Source organism: Aulonocara sp. 'chitande type north' Nkhata Bay, linkage group LG1, assembly GCF_057382095.1.
Source record: "Aulonocara sp. 'chitande type north' Nkhata Bay isolate Kocher_YH1m ecotype deep benthic linkage group LG1, A_spYH_male_GT1.1, whole genome shotgun sequence".
NCBI lineage: Eukaryota > Metazoa > Chordata > Actinopteri > Cichliformes > Cichlidae > Aulonocara > Aulonocara sp. 'chitande type north' Nkhata Bay.
The window spans coordinates 33,662,211-33,679,806 of NC_141344.1; the positions used below are offsets into that span (position 1 = coordinate 33,662,211).

Consider the following 17,596-nt stretch of genomic DNA (forward strand, 5'->3'; position numbering starts at 1 on the left):
GAAAGAAAGAAGCATGACTTGACACATCAAAGGTGGATGATCTCTCTGAACTGCCGACGCAGAGTCAATCACTAATAGTGTTGTTGTTGTCCAGGGGGGAGTGGACGGAGGCTACACCAAGGAGAAGATCCGCATCGTGGAGGGCGTGTGCCTCCTGTCCAATGATGAGCTTTACTGGGACGACCTGAAACAGATCAAGCCGTCCCGAGGCGGGCTGCACACCTGCATGCGCACAGACACCGTGTCCCTGCAGGCCAGCAGCGCTTCGCTAGACGACGGCGAGACGGAGCAGCTCCTCCAGGAGGAGGCGTCTGAATGCTCGTCCATAACCACCCTGACCCCTTCTGCCATCACCCCGCAGCGTCACGCCCAGCACAGCCTGCCCGACACCGGCTGGGTCTCCGTACGCAAGCCCTCCACCGAGAGCGAAGTGTGAAGGAGGCCCTCTGTGCTTTATCTTGACCATCATTACCTAATATACACATGCAGTCACCTGTATTTAGAGCTGGTACAAACACACAAAGATGAATAGGTACAGAACACAGTAACAGCTGCATATGTAAACTAATGGTACATATCAACCTGGTTAGACACAACTAAGCTACAAAACACACATGTCCTGTCTTTAAAATTGGGGCTCCGTCCTACTTGTCCACACGTGCAGTGCAGTATCCTCAGTGCTGCTGCCTCGAGGCAAAAATGGAGCGTGCTGGAATAAGAAAAACAAAGGACTCTGGGGAGGAAGTGAACAGAGAGACACAAGCGTTAATGTGGAACCTTTTTTTTTTTTTTTTTTAAAGGATACAGACTCTCAGTGCGACGCTTCTCTGTATACCACTTCACCTTTCTTTTTCTTTGTTTTTCATCCTGGACGGAGCTAAAGCAACATACCCCCCGGACGACGTAACCACAGAGTTCCCTCTAATGCCACTCATGTCTTTATGAACTATATTTATGAACATGTTTGTGGGTTTTTTTGTTGTTTTTTTTAATTTGTAGAGTGGGTTTGCTGACTTTCAGAGAATGATGAGTGCGCTAAGCTAGAAGTTTTATTTTTGTGCAGCAGCACCTGTTTTTTTTTCTTTTTTAATTAATTTTATTTTTCAAGAGTTGTATTTATGACAGTGCCAAAGGGTGGGGCTTCAGAGTCTCCATGCTTCTTTCTCCATTTCACACTTCAACAGAGATTTATTCTCATTCTGGGATGTTTGTTTCCTCTGACTTGCCCCCCCTCAACCTCACCGGTGTGGGAGACCTCAGTGTTGGCATCTGCTTCTTTACAGCCTCCAAGGGATTAAACTAGAAATGACTGTAGCAGGTTCTCTCAGTTGGCTGCAGGAGGCCCTCCATTTTCTGTTTAAAGTTATACTTCAGTTATCGCTGATCCTCGGGCAGAGCGGAAGTCACCTCGATGAAGTAACAGCCTAAGTGCCAAATGTTGAATTCTTTTTCCCACTTCAGCTGTATATTTATTTCTCCTCAGATGCACATGCACATGGCATTTTCTCACTTATATACTCCACAGATAAAGCTGGTGAGCGATGCAGATACTTGTAAGGTTGTATGAATCCAGGTATTAAACGTATGTCTGTTTTTTTCTGTCCAAAAACACCGGGGGTTTCTCTGAAACCACTTTATTTCATCGGTCTTTCCAAAAGAAAAGAATTTGCTTTCTAAGTAGGTGATTAGTTTTTTTGTGTTTTTATTTTTGTTTTTTTCCCCCATTGCTGATGTGCTTGCGAAACACATTTTTGTAACCAGTGTGTGTAATATCCACTCACCTTCTCCACTAATATGAGATTCATTCTTACTCTGCTTGATAACTGATAGCAAGTAACAATAACAGAAATATTAGATGAACAAGTCATGAGTAACAAACGTTTTAGATTTTTAGATCACCACAAATAACAGTGTGAAGCAAGTCTTGCCTCTCAGCAGCCATCTTTGAACATTTATTTTGAAGACTCTATGTAAATGTATCTGGAAAAACCCTCGTCCTTAACTTCTATGTTCATATGGCCATAAAAAGCCATGTGAACAGATTTTTGATGAAGATCTGACTGGAAAAACGTTAGTTAACTTTGTTCTGTTATCTGCTTCTGACTGCTGACACGATCAGCGTGTCTGCTGCTGTTGCTGCTCGTTCAGATTATGAATACAGAAAAATAAAAGATTTTTAACAAGGTATCTTACCCACACCTTATACGCCTGTGGGTTAGTGCACCTTTACCATGTTCATGGGTCAGTGCTTACGAGATGATTGGCTAAGTCTGGCTCTTTGGGGGCAGACGCAGCACTGCTGCCATCTTTAGCATTTCAAAATTAGCCCATAGATTTGTGGCCAGTGTTATATAACGTTTCTAGTTTGAATTAAGTTTTCTTACTTCCTCAAAGTTCCACTTTTCACTTTCTATTAGCAACCAAGCTTCAGAGGCAAAGATATATTTTTAAAAAAATTAAAAAATCTTGGCACATACAACCAAAATCTTGGCACATACAACCAGAAGTATCTGCTCGGCCAGAAACACTTGGAAGTAAATGAGAAAATTTGTGCTTTTGGTCGTTTGAGTTTAACTCCATCATATCGGACTCTGTGAGGTGCGCTCACAGTGTCTGCCACAGCACAGTGCAACAAAAGGGGTAACTTTGTGCACGCTGTGTGTTGAAACATTTATCAGACAGCTTACTGAGAAGTGAATTTAATGGCTATCTCGCATTGCTTTATTTTTAGCGCCCCATTCTGCCTGTCGATTGTGGCGCAAATGAAAATACTATATTGCTATATGGACAAATATATCTTTGACACATTATAGAATTGTGTATTTTGAAGTATCTGCTACAAGCTCAGCAACATGCTGATCTGCTGCTAGACGAAGCACTGAGGCCAATGAGAGAGGGGCTTGGCAGCTACATGACTACAGTCTCTGATGGTTGGTCGAAGGCAGGCCTACAGAGCATCATAGCGACCCAGGATCCAGTAATCCACACTCACAGTCCCTCCAACTCTGCTGCAGGAATGCTAAAACTGTACAGATTTTATCACGCGGATGTAAGCAAACATTTTTGTTGATACTGGGCTGAGTTGTATAGTCTTTTGTACAAAGGGATTTCATGACCGTTTTTAGACTTGTATTAATTTTACTCACTGGAAAAGAACAATGTTTTTGGGTTTTTTTGTTTTTTGTTTTGTTTTTGCTGGATTATTTTAACCACTGTGTTCCCAAGCCTTGTAAATGATAGGGAAGATGCCAGTTATTTAATAGTGCTCTTTTATCTTATGAAATACTGGTCACGTATAGCTGTTGTAAAGTTAACAAAAAGAGATATTTATGATTTTCGTTTTCGTTGTCACTTGATGTGTAAATATGAAAAGACTGTATATGTATGGCAGTACTAACAAGCTGTGTTGTGTGATATAGTGAATTATCCCTTTGCTATCTTTTAATATAAAATTGCATTTGCATTTCAATGAAACCTTCGTCTCACTCGTCTGTGCGCTCGTTGCTTTTAGACAAACGTGTTTCCTCGTCTGACATGTAGCAATGAAAAGGGATGCTAAAATCTTCAGGTGCTAATTCAGATATTGTTGTTACAATAGGAGGGGAGATTTAATCATGTGGTTTGGGGGGATCTTGTCAAAACAGATTTGTGAGGAGAAGTTGGGTCAGAATTTGATCTGCCATGAGTCTGATTGGCAGCAGCTTCACATTTCAGTATGACAATAATTCCAAACACACTGCCAATGCAGTAAAAGCATAATTGATAATACATACAGTGGACTGGTAAATAGTGTTTTTTCTAATCTAATTGAGCACAAATGCTTTCAAAGCATGCAGGATCATGTTGACAGAGAGTGGAACAAGGTACAGCCAACATATAACGAAAAGGTTTTAAAGTCCTTCAAGAAGCCAGGCGATCCTAAAGAAATGAGAAGTAAGCTTGCCTAAGAGTTCAGGCTGTGATGAAGCAAAGGTGGACATACTGGCTTTCAAACTCGTTAGAATTGTTTCACCTCTGGTTTCCCTATGGAAACCCTATGTTCAAACCCAGGACTTTCTCACGGTGAGGCAACAGTTCTAACTGTTATTTATATAATTTATTGGACATTTTTGTAACAAAATATAAATAAATAGCAGTCATCTTATACAACACCATCATCCTTTCAAGCCTATAATTTTATCAGGAATCAGTATGGTGGATAGATCTTCACCCATTCTTGAGCTTTCATTACATTAGTATTCAGTATAAAAGATGCAGGATGTATAAATGTTACAAATTACAACCAATGTGCAGTATCACTGAGGATCAATGGCGTTTTTGCACTTGTTTTGCAGAGGAGCATGCAGCAAACTCATATGTGTAACCATTCAGTAAACATTTATGTAGAAGACACACGCACAAAACTTTAGCGCCATTTAGTGCTCAGGTTTTTCTTGCACTGTTGTTCATCGACGTTGTCTGGGCTTCTTCTTCTTTTTAGTTTAATAGCGGTTGGTAAACCAGCTTAGTGGTGCATTACCGCCACCTGCTGCACTGGAGTGTGGCTCCTCCAATAAATGCCCACACCTTTTCCGGCTTTTAGGCCAATCAGCGACGCGCCCTGCGTGAACACGGGGTTTGAAATATGCAGAGACTCGGCTAAGCTAGACGAGAAAGAGAGTTCATCTGATTTTGTAAGTTTTATTCGGGTGTTTTTGTGACATTTTTTGTAGTTTGATGGGAGGCACAGTGATAAATTACTTTTTTTTTTTATTTGAAATGTTTCACTTGTGACAGTCACTTAGGTTTTAACCGAATGCTAGACGCTAACGTTGCTAAACAGCTAGTGGTAAAGCTAACTCTGCTTAAAAGAATTAGATTTATTTAACCTTACGTTAACCAGCGTTACTGTTTGTAACATAATCCACCACCCGGGCTTGAATCCAAGTTAACTTGCATTTTGAACCTTTTCCATTCTCTATCATCTAAATGATTGACCATTTTTTGTGCCTGCTAAACTCAAGGTTCTGCACTACTTCCTGTCACACACACAAGACCCATGTCAGCGGCTATGGCGAATGATACCGCGTGGATGACGACGTGGAATATGGACACAAATCCCAGTAAGATGACTGTGCCGATTATCTAGTGGTTGGGTTGCTGGGTCCCCAGTTCGATTGTGTGCTGCACAAAACAAACACTGCATGTTAAAGTGGAAGCGGTGCTGGGTGTGGGAGTGATGAGTTGCACTAATCAGCTGGGGTGTCGAGTTGACTGCTTCAGTCTGATCCAACCTGAGGACACGCAATGTGCACAGGGGCCATCTGACCCAACCCTGCTCCTCTATACACATGTTGTATGCTTCTTTCAAGTTAAAACGCACACACACATAGAAACAACTGGCCACATAGCAAAAAGCTTACAGCTCTCTGCAGGTTGTCCCAGGCATCCTGGAGCACTTATTGCCATTGTGTGAATTCTGTCTCTTCATGTAATGACTCGTTTTGAGGTCAGACCTCAGTCCTGCTTTAATAATTCCACATTTGACTGTCTGTGTTTATTTTCCCATGTGCTGGATAATGAAATCTATGGGTTTTGTATGGAGCCACAGTCATGCAGCATTTGGCATGCACTGTAAACCCTGACAGAAGACTGTAGGGCTAGGTGATGAGACTTCATGCAGTACTACATTAAATATACTCTTTAATTTACAAATGTCATTGTTTATTAGCAGGTGTGATCACCCTAGAAAGCATTATGTAAACTTGATATCTATTTTACATAATGCTGATGATGCCATACTCTAAAAAAGTCACATTTTCAGAACAAAATCATGGTTTAATAAAGTCCGTATTAATGTCACCTGTCATATTAACTCAATTTTTTAAAATTTTTTTTATTTATTTATTTTTTTGGACAAGGCAACAGATGCTGTGGTGTAGATGTCATGGAAGGTCCTCTTCCCCCTCTCCAAGGCAGAACTTCGAGCTCCATGACCTGATGACACGAGCTCCTTCCTTCTTTAAGGTCTGTGTCTGAATGTCATCTGTTTGCTGAGCTATTGGAATGATTTTCTCTTGTTTCCAAAGGGCATGCTGTCATTTTAGTCAACTGCGTAGTTTCTTTAAATCAGTCATGTTTTATGAGAAACATGGCATCTGGTATAACATTTTAAAAAAGTATTAGCCCTGTACTCTGATTGGTTTGTCATAGATTATGTTTACCTGTTTTTTTTTTTTTGGCTTTATTTGCTTTTACAAATTTCTTTCATCATACGTGTCCTATGGTCAGCTGAGCTTTTTTAGTGATGCCAGTTAATACAGCTGTTCACCATGAAATGAACCAGGTAAACTCACTTTTTATTTTTTCTCACGTGGGGTTGTGACAGTGATGAGTTGCACTATTAGTCAGGCTGGTGATTGCAGTGGCACAGCCAGCCTGTCCTGACAAGCTGTGGTGACACCTCAAGGTGCACAGGGGCCATCTGAGTCATTTCCCCACCTGACAGGAAAAAAAATAGTGGCTGGCTCCTTAAGGTGTTTTCTCACTTGATTTTCTTTCTCCTTTTTTGTTTTGTTTGTTTGTTTGTTTGTTTCCTTATTTTCCCAGTCTTAAAATTGGACAGCTTATGCTTACATGGGATGACCCAAATATATTCTGCCAGCAAAAGTAGGTGGAGGAAGAAGGACCCCAAAACTGGTGAGCACAAACGGCATAAATCATACATCTTTTATAGATGTGAAATTTACAGTCGATTATCATATTTTAAAAACGTGCATGTGTTGTTATTTAACAAATGTAATCAAAAAGACAAATGGTGATTCAGTCTTGCTGCAATAAAAGTGTGTACAGTTGTGGTCACACATTTACAGAATGGGGTTGTTTTTGGCCATTTTTCAGAGAATATGAGCACCGTCACCCCTTTAAGTTTCTCTTCATATGAGCACCTATTGGAAGAAAGCTGTCCTGATTCCTGCCATAATGTCATCATGTGTTGTTATATGTAGTGCCGACGTAGGACAGTTTTCCAATCTCATTGTACTATTGTACTATGTTTGACTGTGCAATGACAATAAAGCGTTATCTTATCATTGGTTCTACTATTAAAGTTTTCTGTCCTTTCTCCTTTCCTCGTCTCTGCAGGCAGCTTAATATCAGAACACTGTCAGCCCTACAGCAGCAGACACTGCAGTCACTGGTACAGCTCTTTGTGGACCTTCACTAGTTGTGCACATCACCAGTCACTGAGCTGCTGCAGAATGACCTACATTGACCCGATGTTACCCAATGCTGGAAAACAATTTCCAGTAGTGAATTCTCGAAGGATCCAAACCTCTTCCTTCTTATTTGATGATTGAAACATCAGCTTGCAACCTCGTGCACAGGTGAAATATTATTATTATTATTATCATCATCATCATCATTTTTTTTAAAAATGTATCTCATGACTGATGAACAGGTAAACTTAAGTAGTTCTCTACTTGTTGTCTTGCTATTGTCTCATCTGTTAGGCTTTGCCAATACGTTGCTCTACAGAGGCCAGTTTTTACTTACTAAAGTGTTTTTCTTTCTGTTAGCGAGGAATCGGACAAGATTTTGCATCAGAAGAAATATCCAAAGTGGTGGGGAGCATCATGACCAGCCTTGGAAGATCTGTGTTATTGGCTTAAATTGAACATTTTCCTTCACTCTTACCACAGCAACAACCATCCAGGCAAATACTGTAATAAAATGGCACAAACTTGTATCATATTTCTCGCAGTTCTGATTTTGGGGTCATAACATCCAGCTCTCAAATAGCTGAATTAAAGCAGCAGAGGGTTCATTAATCACTTTTGCTGAAAGTGTTTTGCAGAAGTGACAGCAACTGGACTCCTAAGAACGATTACAGTTTCAGTGAATGCCTTGCATCATCAGAGGCTTCAGCTCATTTTAAATATCTGCTTGTTCTATTGTTTTGTCATCGAGCAGGGTTAGAAGCTTGTTTGCCTGGCACTATGATGTGTATGTATTATTGTAGGGTCTACCTTACAATATAAAGTGGCTTGAGGTGACTGTTGTGATTTGGTGCCAGATAAATAACTTTGAATTGAATTAATCTGTATTCAGATATTTATGTACCCAGAAAACGGAGAAAGTAACTGTATAGTTGTAACATTGAAGATTCTCTGCAACATCTGTGCAGGAAGCAAACTTGAGATGGTTGGTGTTAAACTCAACAATATCCTGCTGTTCACCCGGTTAGCTGTAACTATACTGATAATGAAATCACTGGTGTATTTTTACACCTTTAGATACTGATTTACACTGGCTCTGCAGGTTTGGTGTATCTGTAGAGTATCAGTGGTTTACACATGGATTTCTTTTGAATAAACCATAATTGCTAACAGACATATGTAATGTAGGTATTTGGCACCAGTACAGATCATCAACCAGATATGAATAGATTATAGAGAACTGGCTTCTTTATTTACACAGAATTGAAAGGGGGGGGGGGGTAAAGATGGGACCACATTCAGGTTGGCTCAATCTTCACTTTAAGAAAAAGGGGGGGGGAAATGAATATAAATATATAAAAAAAGATGTGCTCCTGGTATTAAATTACAAATGTGTACATCCTCTCAGTATCACATTCCTATCTGTTGTTTTTGTTTGGTTTTCAGTCAATACAGAAATATGAAATGACAACATGACCTAAATAAACTAAATTCAGACATGTGACAAGTTGCTGTTCTCCATGGTTTCCCATCTCTGCTGTATAGTAGAATTTTAACCACCAGGTGGCAGTTGAATATCAGTGATCACCTCCAGTCTGTTGCCTATAATGAGGTAACACATTTTACTGGACTAATTAGTGCCTCAAAACTGCACACACTGATAACTCCTGCGGCATCGTTTTTCATCCGTATCCTGTGGTGCACACGCCATGTAGGATTCTGTGGAAATGAACTTCACAATCGCTCTCGCACAAACGTGTTTTAACATTGTTTTAATGTAAATGTGTAAGACTGCCATTACCTCAACTGTATTGCTACACTTTAAACACTTCTAGCTTTTAAAGTAAAAAGTTTAACAATTTAAAGTGCAAAACAGATGAATTCAAATGTTTTGGGGGATACATATGTAATCAAATATATTTTGAACATACTGACCTGGTATTTGCTCAGTTTGAACACGAATGATTTTAAGTGTTTGGATGTCGCACTACATGTCATCCATTCATTTTTTTAAAAATAAATAAATAAATATTGTAACTTTGAAGCTATTGAAATGATTGGCTCAACCTTCCACTATGCTACAGTCACATTAAGAAAAACAGTGGTCAGGATTACTGAAAAAGAAAATGTATCAATTTGTGATTGAATGGGTTTAAACTGGCAGTTACATGGAATTTAATAAATCTGTTGCTGTCTGCATACACAGAATTTCACATCGGCTACTTACAAATTCCCACCACTCAAATTCCTCTTTGTGACATGGTTGCTGAAGGGCAGTGATTTAACTGCAATATTACACAGGTACTCTGCAACTTATTTTCAGAATACAACCAGCTGGCATCCTCTATTCTATTCTACTCCTCTATTGCAAAGAGATTGCAGATTGATTGATTGCAAAATCTGTATCCATAAATTAGATGGCAATTATTTGTAAACCTTCACCAGTCGGAGAGTGACTGAGTCAGCCCAAGTCAGGCTGTGATTGTTTGGAAGCAGATTGCCTCCGACACGGTGATCTGTGTAATTGTCATGTATTTAAATGTGCAAGCATGGAATTCCTTGTAACTGGTCACTAATTCCAATCATTGGAATCTCCTTGCAGCCACCTCCTTCCTAGTTGCAAGGAAGTTGTCTTATATTTGCTGTAGTGTGACTGAGCCATTAGTTATGATGCCTTGAGGCCCAGGCTGCTGAGAGATCTCCTTTGATGTACTGAGCTCTTCTCCTTCACACCCGTCTTTTTCATTCCTGCTCACTCTTCATCCCTCTCTTCTTCCTCATCTACTAAGTGGATGTGGTAAATGGCTGCTATCCCTGACCCTGGCTCTGCAAGAAGTTTCTTCCTGTTAAAGTGACCATTTTTCTCCCCACTTTCACCTCATATAGGCTCATTGAATGGCTTGGGTCTGTAGAGTACAATATATAAAGTACCTTTAGATGACTATTCAGGGGAATCAGCAGTACATAAACTGAATAAGATTAAACTGGATTTTTATCATTTTAAGCAAATCAGACTAATGGGTCAGTTTATAACCCTTCTATGCCACCCACTGAGAAATCTCAAAGGACAGATATTTAGGTTGCTTTAGCCTGACAGTTGCTTTGCAAACAATGTCCACCCCAGAACCTTTCCATGCTATGCATGACTTGATTGATATCATGAATGTTGTCAAGGTCTGTTTTGTATGAGGTACGGAATTTTTACTACTCTCACTGCCAGTGAGTTTCTGTGCATGAACAGGGAGCTCTCAGAACAGAGCTGGCAAATATAAACCACTGCAGCTGAGGAACAGACAATCTGTGTTCTTACTGACAGATTTATTGTTGAGATTCACATTGCCTGTTTCACTGCATATGTATATTTAAAAATCAAAAAAAAGAATCAGTGCTTTCACACATTCCCACGGGGGTTTAAAATATAATTTTTTCCTCCTGCTATCTTGCATCACCTTTCCCTGTGACTCAGAGCGGTGATTGACAGCAGCGAGGGGAGCGATCATAGATGGCTGAATGACTAGTCTGTGGTACCAGAGGCAGGGCTTCTTTTGCTTTTAACTGTACCCACAGGGGAGTTGAGGAACATCCAGCTTCTCACAGATGTTTCCAGAGTTTTGGTTAGAGGGAGAAGTCCAAGACTTCAGAGGGAGAGGGGTACAACTCTTAAGAGATAAACAGGTTTGTGTAGCCTGAGGAGGCCATCCTGTGAGTGCGGAGGTCCGGAGGGAACTAACTCTGTCACAGTCCTCAGAGGACATTTTTACAGGATGCTTTGTAGATGTGAGATAAAAGGAAGGGATTATATTGTAAGTTGAAATCATTTTTTGCTAATGATGCCATAATCTTTTGTTCAGGCACTGATAATCTCAGATCCCAGGCTTCAGTGTGCACATAAATATGTACACATTGTTGTCACATGCTACACCAACACATGTTTATTAGTAGGAGGTAGTTTTTCCTTCCCCCTCACTGAGTCACGGTGCACTCATACTCCTTGATAATGAAAAGCCAATTAACATTTCTTGTCTGAAGTGGTTGAATGCACGAAAATGTTTGTTTAGTGCCTTAAAAGATCGTACCAATGCAGGAAGAACATTTTGTGTAATGGCTGCATTGCAGATTTTCTCATTTTTCTCATTTAAACATTTTTGGCTCATGTAGACAGCACCATAGCAACAGCAGGTTGTTAACTACCAGCCAAAAGAGACGTTTAACCCCAATGCTAACATGCTAACTGAAAAATCTTGCTTTATGAGACAGAGCTCAGGTTTTGATGTCTGAACAGGAACTATGTACAACAGGCAAACATTTACCTGAATCACAGGAGAAACTACAATAAAGCTAGCATATTCACAATTTTTCACACTGCAGTCAAAAACAAAAGAAAAACTGCCACATCATCGTGGGCGTGATTTAAAATGCTCATATTGAAATGTTTCCCTGAAAAAGTCCACCACATGCCAAGAGTTCATTGAAGTGTACGGCACAAAAGGCAGACTGAAGAAGACAAAAAACAAGCTGCTGTTACTGCAAAGCTCAACGAAATCTGAAGCTTTCTGATTTAATTAAGTTCATTTGTAGCGTTCCTCAACCGCAGACACTCAAACTGAACGTTGATATTTTTGTACATATACTTAATAGCATAATTATAAGAACACATATTTGTCTGTTAAATTTAAGGGTAAAGCTTTTCACAGTGATTTCAATCAGGGTCACCACAGTGGGTAGCTTTGCATATTCAGTTTGGCAGATTTTTATCCTCACATGCCGTTATGATGGGATTTGTGTCTGCATCTTTGGAAACTACACTATAGAGTCACCTGCAAATATTACTTGATTTGAATTTGAATAATTCTGGTAACATTCAAATAAAAAAAAATAATCCAGTGGTTTAAGGATAAATTACTATTGTGAAATAAAAGAAGTCAGTGTGCATCTTATTGCAGTTCTTCATCTAATGCTAACCTCAAATTTATCAATGCCCTCTCCATGAAGAAGAAATTAAACAATGTATTTGTTCTTGTCTCATTTTAACTGAGTGTGTGCATCTTCATTTTCAGTAATGCTACCTTCTCTCCACTGTTTCACCTTGAGTATCAATTATAAAGAGGACCTTAAAGAACACCTCCAAAATGATGCCAGCAGCTTGCAACAGGAGCAACAGTTTCAATATGTGAAACTAAACCAAAGCATAAAGCCAAGACAAAGCTGCAGTGGCTTCAGGATAAGTCTGACTGTGTCTTTGAGTGGGACCCATGTAACCTCTGGGGAGAGACCTGAATACAGTGGGGCAAAAAAGTATTTAGTCAGCCACCGATTGTGCAAGTTCCCCCACTTAAAATGATGACAGAGGTCAGTAAATTGCACCAGAGGTACACTTCAACTGTGAGAGACAGAATGTGAAAAAAAAATCCATGAATCCACATGGTAGGATTTGTAAAGAATTTATTCGTAAATCAGGGTGGAAAATAAGTATTTGGTCAATAACAGAAATACAACTCAATACTTTGTAACATAACCTTTGTTGGCAATAACAGAGGTCAAACGTTTACTATAGGTCTTTACCAGGTTTGCACACACAGTAGCTGGTATTTTGGCCCATTCCTCCATGCAGATCTTCTCGAGAGCAGTGATGTTTTGGGGCTGTCGCCGAGAAACACGGACTTTCAACTCCCGCCACAGATTTTCTATGGGGTTGAGGTCTGGAAACTGGCTAGGCCACTCCAGGACTTTCAAATGCTTCTTACGGAGCCACTCCTTTGTTGCCCGGGCGGTGTGTTTTGGATCATTGTCATGTTGGAAGACCCAGCCTCGTTTCATCTTCAAAGTTCTCACTGATGGAAGGAGGTTTTGGCTCGAAATCTCACGATACATGGCCCCATTCATTCTGTCCTTAACACGGATCAGTCGTCCTGTCCCCTTGGCAGAAAAACAGCCCCATAGCATGATGTTTCCACCCCCATGCTTCACAGTAGGTATGGTGTTCTTGGGATGCAACTCAGTATTCTTCTTCCTCCAAACACGACGAGTTGAGTTTATACCAAAAAGTTCTACTTTGGTTTCATCTGACCACATGACATTCTCCCAATCCTCTGCTGTATCATCCATGTGCTCTCTGGCAAACTTCAGACGGGCCTGGACATGCACTGGCTTCAGCAGCAGAACACGTCTGGCACTGCGGGATTTGATTCCCTGCCATTGAGTGTGTTACTGATGGTGACCTTTGTTACTTTGGTCCCAGCTCTCTGCAGGTCATTCACCAGGTCCCCCCGTGTGGTTCTGGGATCTTTGCTCACCGTTCTCATGATCATTTTGACCCCACGGGATGAGATCTTGCATGGAGCCCCAGATCGAGGGAGATTATCAGTGGTCTTGTATGTCTTCCATTTTCTGATGATTGCTCCCACAGTTGATTTTTTCACACCAAGCTGCTTGCCTATTGTAGATTCACTCTTCCCAGTCTGGTGCAGGTCTACAATACTTTTCCTGGTGTCCTTCGAAAGCTCTTTGGTCTTGGCCATGGCGGAGTTTGGAGTCTGACTGTTTGAGGCTGCGGACAGGTGTCTTTTATACAGATGATGAGTTCAAACAGGTGCCATTCATACAGGTAACGAGTGGGGGACAGAAAAGCTTCTTACAGAAGATGTTACAGGTCTGTGAGAGCCAGAGATTTTCCTTGTTTGAGGTGACCAAATACTTATTTTCCACCCTAATTTACGAATAAATTCTTTACAAATCCTACCATGTGGATTCATGGATTTTTTTTTCACATTCTGTCTCTCACAGTTGAAGTGTACCTCTGGTGCAAATTACTGACCTCTGTCATCATTTTAAGTGGGGGAACTTGCACAATCGGTGGCTGACTAAATACTTTTTTGCCCCACTGTATGTCAGATCAGAGATGCCACCCCTCTAATCTGACAACTCTCAGCAGAACCTCACCTGAAGAATGAGGTTGCCAGGTTTGTTTAGAAGTCACTGCAATGATTGCCAAAAACAAAAACACTTCTACACAGTCTCACATTAATGGTCTGATGTAGTAAATCACATATCAGTGGGGTTTTTTTTTCTATATATGGGTCATAAAAAATGGTGGATGCTCATATTAAGCATGGCTAAGGTTTCAAATGTATGGGCAAGTACAACTGTGCCTGATATGTTTACCCGAGGCACAGCTTTGGCTATGAGCACAGAAGCCCCACCCACCTGCTGTTCTTCCGTTTGTGAGGAGAAGCCAATCAAAGGAAAGTTGGCTGATAGAGAGGGGGAAGGGAGATAAAACAGCTTATTAGGATAAATTTCCACTGACATCAGAAAAGAGCAGCTAATAAGAACATCAAATATCTGTTATTTAAAACAAACAAACAGACATATCAACAACAACATGCTTTCATTATTGCCATTAAGGATTGTATCAACACAATTAAATTGTTCCGATATATTTTACAGTGGTTTTAATGACACCTGCCTGGAAAATTCAGGGGTTTTTTGGTCCAAAATCAAATTTCAATTTGCGCTTCATTGATTCATGTCTACACAGGTTTGAGGAGCTCTTTCTCACTATGGTAAATGGACTGGACTGCTTCTTACATAGCACTTTTCTACTGTACTTGAGCACTCAAGGTACTTAGAATAGAATAGAATAGAATAGAATTCAACTTTATTGTCATTGCACATGCACAGGTACAGGGCAACGAAATGCAGTTTGCATCCATCCAGAAGTGCTTTAGTGATATAGATATATTACAATATATATTAGCAATAATATAGATATGTGAGTATATTACAGAAATGGGTCTATTATGGTATGTTATAATGTACACGGTATGAAGTATGTTGTGAATATTCTATAACTATAAGTATGTACAGGCTGTAGTGAGTACAAGCTATGTACAGGATATGAACAGGATATAAATATGAAAAACTATACAGAATATGAAATAAATAACTTTACAGAATCTGGGATATACAGCTATACAGAAATGGGAACTATGCAAGTTGTAAACAGTTGTAGGATTAAAGATTATCGAATGTACAGAATGATTATTTACACAGAGCTATACATTAGTGCAGTTAAGATAAGTGAGGGTGTAGATAGTTCTACAGAGGCTATATAAAGTGCTAGTGGTTGTGAGTGGTGGTTCAGTCCATGTTATTATTGTGTTTGAGGGTACAGTTGTCCATTGTGGGTGTGTGTATGTTCAGTCCATGAGTTTAACGTGGGTCAGATGTCAGGAGGCAGAGTTCAGGAGTCTGACAGCTGTGGGGAAGAAGCTGTTCCGGTACCTGGTGGTCTTAGTCCGGAGGCTCCTGTGGCGCCTCCCAGAGGGCAGGAGGGTGAAGAGTCCATGTGATGGGTGACTGGGGTCTTTGATGATTTTCCCAGCCCTTTTCAGACACCGCTTCCTGTAGATGTCTTTTATGGCAGGAAGTGGTGCTCCGGCGATGCGCTGGGCAGTTTTCACGACCCTCTGCAACGCCTTCCGGTCCGAGGCAGAGCAGTTCCCGTACCAGACTGTTATACAGTTGGTCAGGATGCTCTCGATGGTGCAGCAATAGAAGTTCACCAGGATGTCTGAGGACAGGTGGTTCTTCCTCAGAGTCCTCAAGAAGAAGAGGCGCTGGTGAGCCTTCTTGACCAGCTTGGAGCAGTTGGTCGTCCAGGTGAGATCCTCGGAGATGTGGACTCCCAGGAACTTGAAGCTGCTCACACGCTCCACAGCCGTCCCCTTAATGTGGATGGGTGGATGTGGGTCAGCATTCCTCCTGTAGTCCACGATGAGCTCCTTGGTCTTCTCGGTGTTAAGCAGCAGGTTGTTTCTGTCGCACCACTCAGCCAGACGATCCACCTCCTCCCTGTAGGCGGCCTCATCGTTGTCACTGATGAGGCCAATCACCGTGGTGTCATCTGCAAACTTAATGATGGTGTTGGAACCATCAGCAGGTCTGCAGTCGTGGGTGAAGAGGGAGTAGAGGAAAGGGCTCATCACACAGCCTTGTGGTACACCGGTGTTCATTGTGATGGTAGATGAGCAGCGGTTATCCAGCCGGACATGTTGGGGGCGGTTGGTCAGGAAGTCCAGTAACCATTTGCAGATGAGGGAACTGATACCCAGGTCTGTCAGTTTCCTGATGAGTTGTGAGGGGTGGATTGTATTGAATGCTGAACTGAAGTCTATAAACAGCATTCTGGCGTAGGTGTTGTTGTTGTCCAGGTGTGAGAGGACAGAGTGCATTGCGATGGAGACTGCATCCTCTGTGCTCCTGTTCCGGCGGTATGCGAATTGGTGGGGGTCCAGGGTGGGGGGGAGACAGGATTTGAAGTGTGCTAGGACCAGCTGCTCTAAGCACTTAGTGATGATGGGGGTGAGTGCTACTGGGCGGTAATCATTGAGGCAAGATTAATATGACATGTCTCATTCAGCAAAGCACTTTTTTTTCAATGTCTCAGTGCTTTCTATCTAACACACCCACTCTGATAAAAGCATTGGGAGCAACTCAAGTTTCAGGATTTTGCCCAAGGATGCAGACACTTTGGGATGCAGACCTGAGGAGCCAGGGATGAAACCACCATGCGTCTGATTAGTAGATGACCTGCTCTACCCCCTGAACCACAGCCACCCTGCTATGGTAAAATGAATAGGGATTTTTCAGCTGGAGCCTTCACAGAGACCCTGTAAGTGACAGTAAAGTAGCCGTTGAAGAGTTGTGTAATCTAAAATACTTGTTAATTAAGAGTTCATTACACTGCTGTTTGCATCAACAGCATGTTTGCGTTATCAGTTATTCAAAGGTGGAGATTTTCCATTAAAGCCTGAACACACCAGCAGGCCCCCCCACCCCTCTGTATCACACTTGTTCAGTGTATTTGATAACAGTTTCAAAATTCAATTTGCAGCCAATCCATTTTTAAGCTATGCTGCTGCCTCGTGTAACGCTGCGGCTTCTGATAAGGTGGTTTTTCAGATACCTGGAAGGTTCTTAGTAAAGTGTATATCCTCGAGCATTTCTCCATATACATGGAAATATCTAAATAATACAGACAGCAACAGATTGAAATGCTAATGTGGTTGCATGTTTTCCTGTGTGCTTTATTTGTATCTGCTCAGCAACAATGACACGCAAAAAAAGAATGCAGCACATGTACTTAATTGGAAACTTCTTTTTGTACTCACAGAAACGTGTGACATGTGCAGATGAGTCATTGCTTTGCATTTTTTCTTTATCTTCCCACATTGGTAGTTTATTCTTTTCGGTAATTGAAAAACAGAGCGGGATATTATTTTGGGACCCACATGTACAGGGCAAGACCACAGGCTGGATACTTTTTTATCTGAATATGAAGCATCAAAAGCCTAAGTGGAAAGTGGTAAAAAAAATGTTAATAATAATTAGGAACAGCT

At 41.0% G+C, this 17,596-nt stretch overlaps 1 protein-coding gene, 1 long non-coding RNA gene and 2 other non-coding genes across 5 annotated transcripts in view; all 4 read left to right on the forward strand.

The window, feature by feature from the left end:
• lrp4 (low density lipoprotein receptor-related protein 4) overlaps positions 1–3,474 on the forward strand; it is a 111,002-nt gene extending 107,528 nt beyond the window's left edge. For both annotated transcript variants that reach the window (XM_086294398.1, XM_086294399.1), the window contains exon 38: positions 95–3,474. In XM_086294398.1, the coding sequence (XP_086150524.1) occupies positions 95–436 (342 nt within the window). In that variant the 3' untranslated portion in view covers positions 437–3,474. The remainder of the gene's footprint in view (positions 1–94) is intronic.
• Positions 3,475–4,519: 1,045 nt separating this feature from the next.
• On the forward strand, positions 4,520–7,731 carry LOC147339411 (uncharacterized). The gene is made up of 6 exons (XR_015130266.1): positions 4,520–4,673; positions 5,004–5,102; positions 5,901–6,006; positions 6,589–6,678; positions 7,123–7,364; positions 7,557–7,731. It is a non-coding gene; the product is annotated as an uncharacterized LOC147339411 (long non-coding RNA).
• Positions 5,209–5,313, forward strand: LOC147339412 (small nucleolar RNA SNORD67). Its single transcript, XR_015130367.1, has one exon. It is a non-coding gene; the product is annotated as a small nucleolar RNA SNORD67 (small nucleolar RNA).
• Positions 6,360–6,473, forward strand: LOC147339413 (small nucleolar RNA SNORD67). The gene has a single exon (XR_015130369.1). It is a non-coding gene; the product is annotated as a small nucleolar RNA SNORD67 (small nucleolar RNA).
• Positions 7,732–17,596: the final 9,865 nt, after the last annotated feature.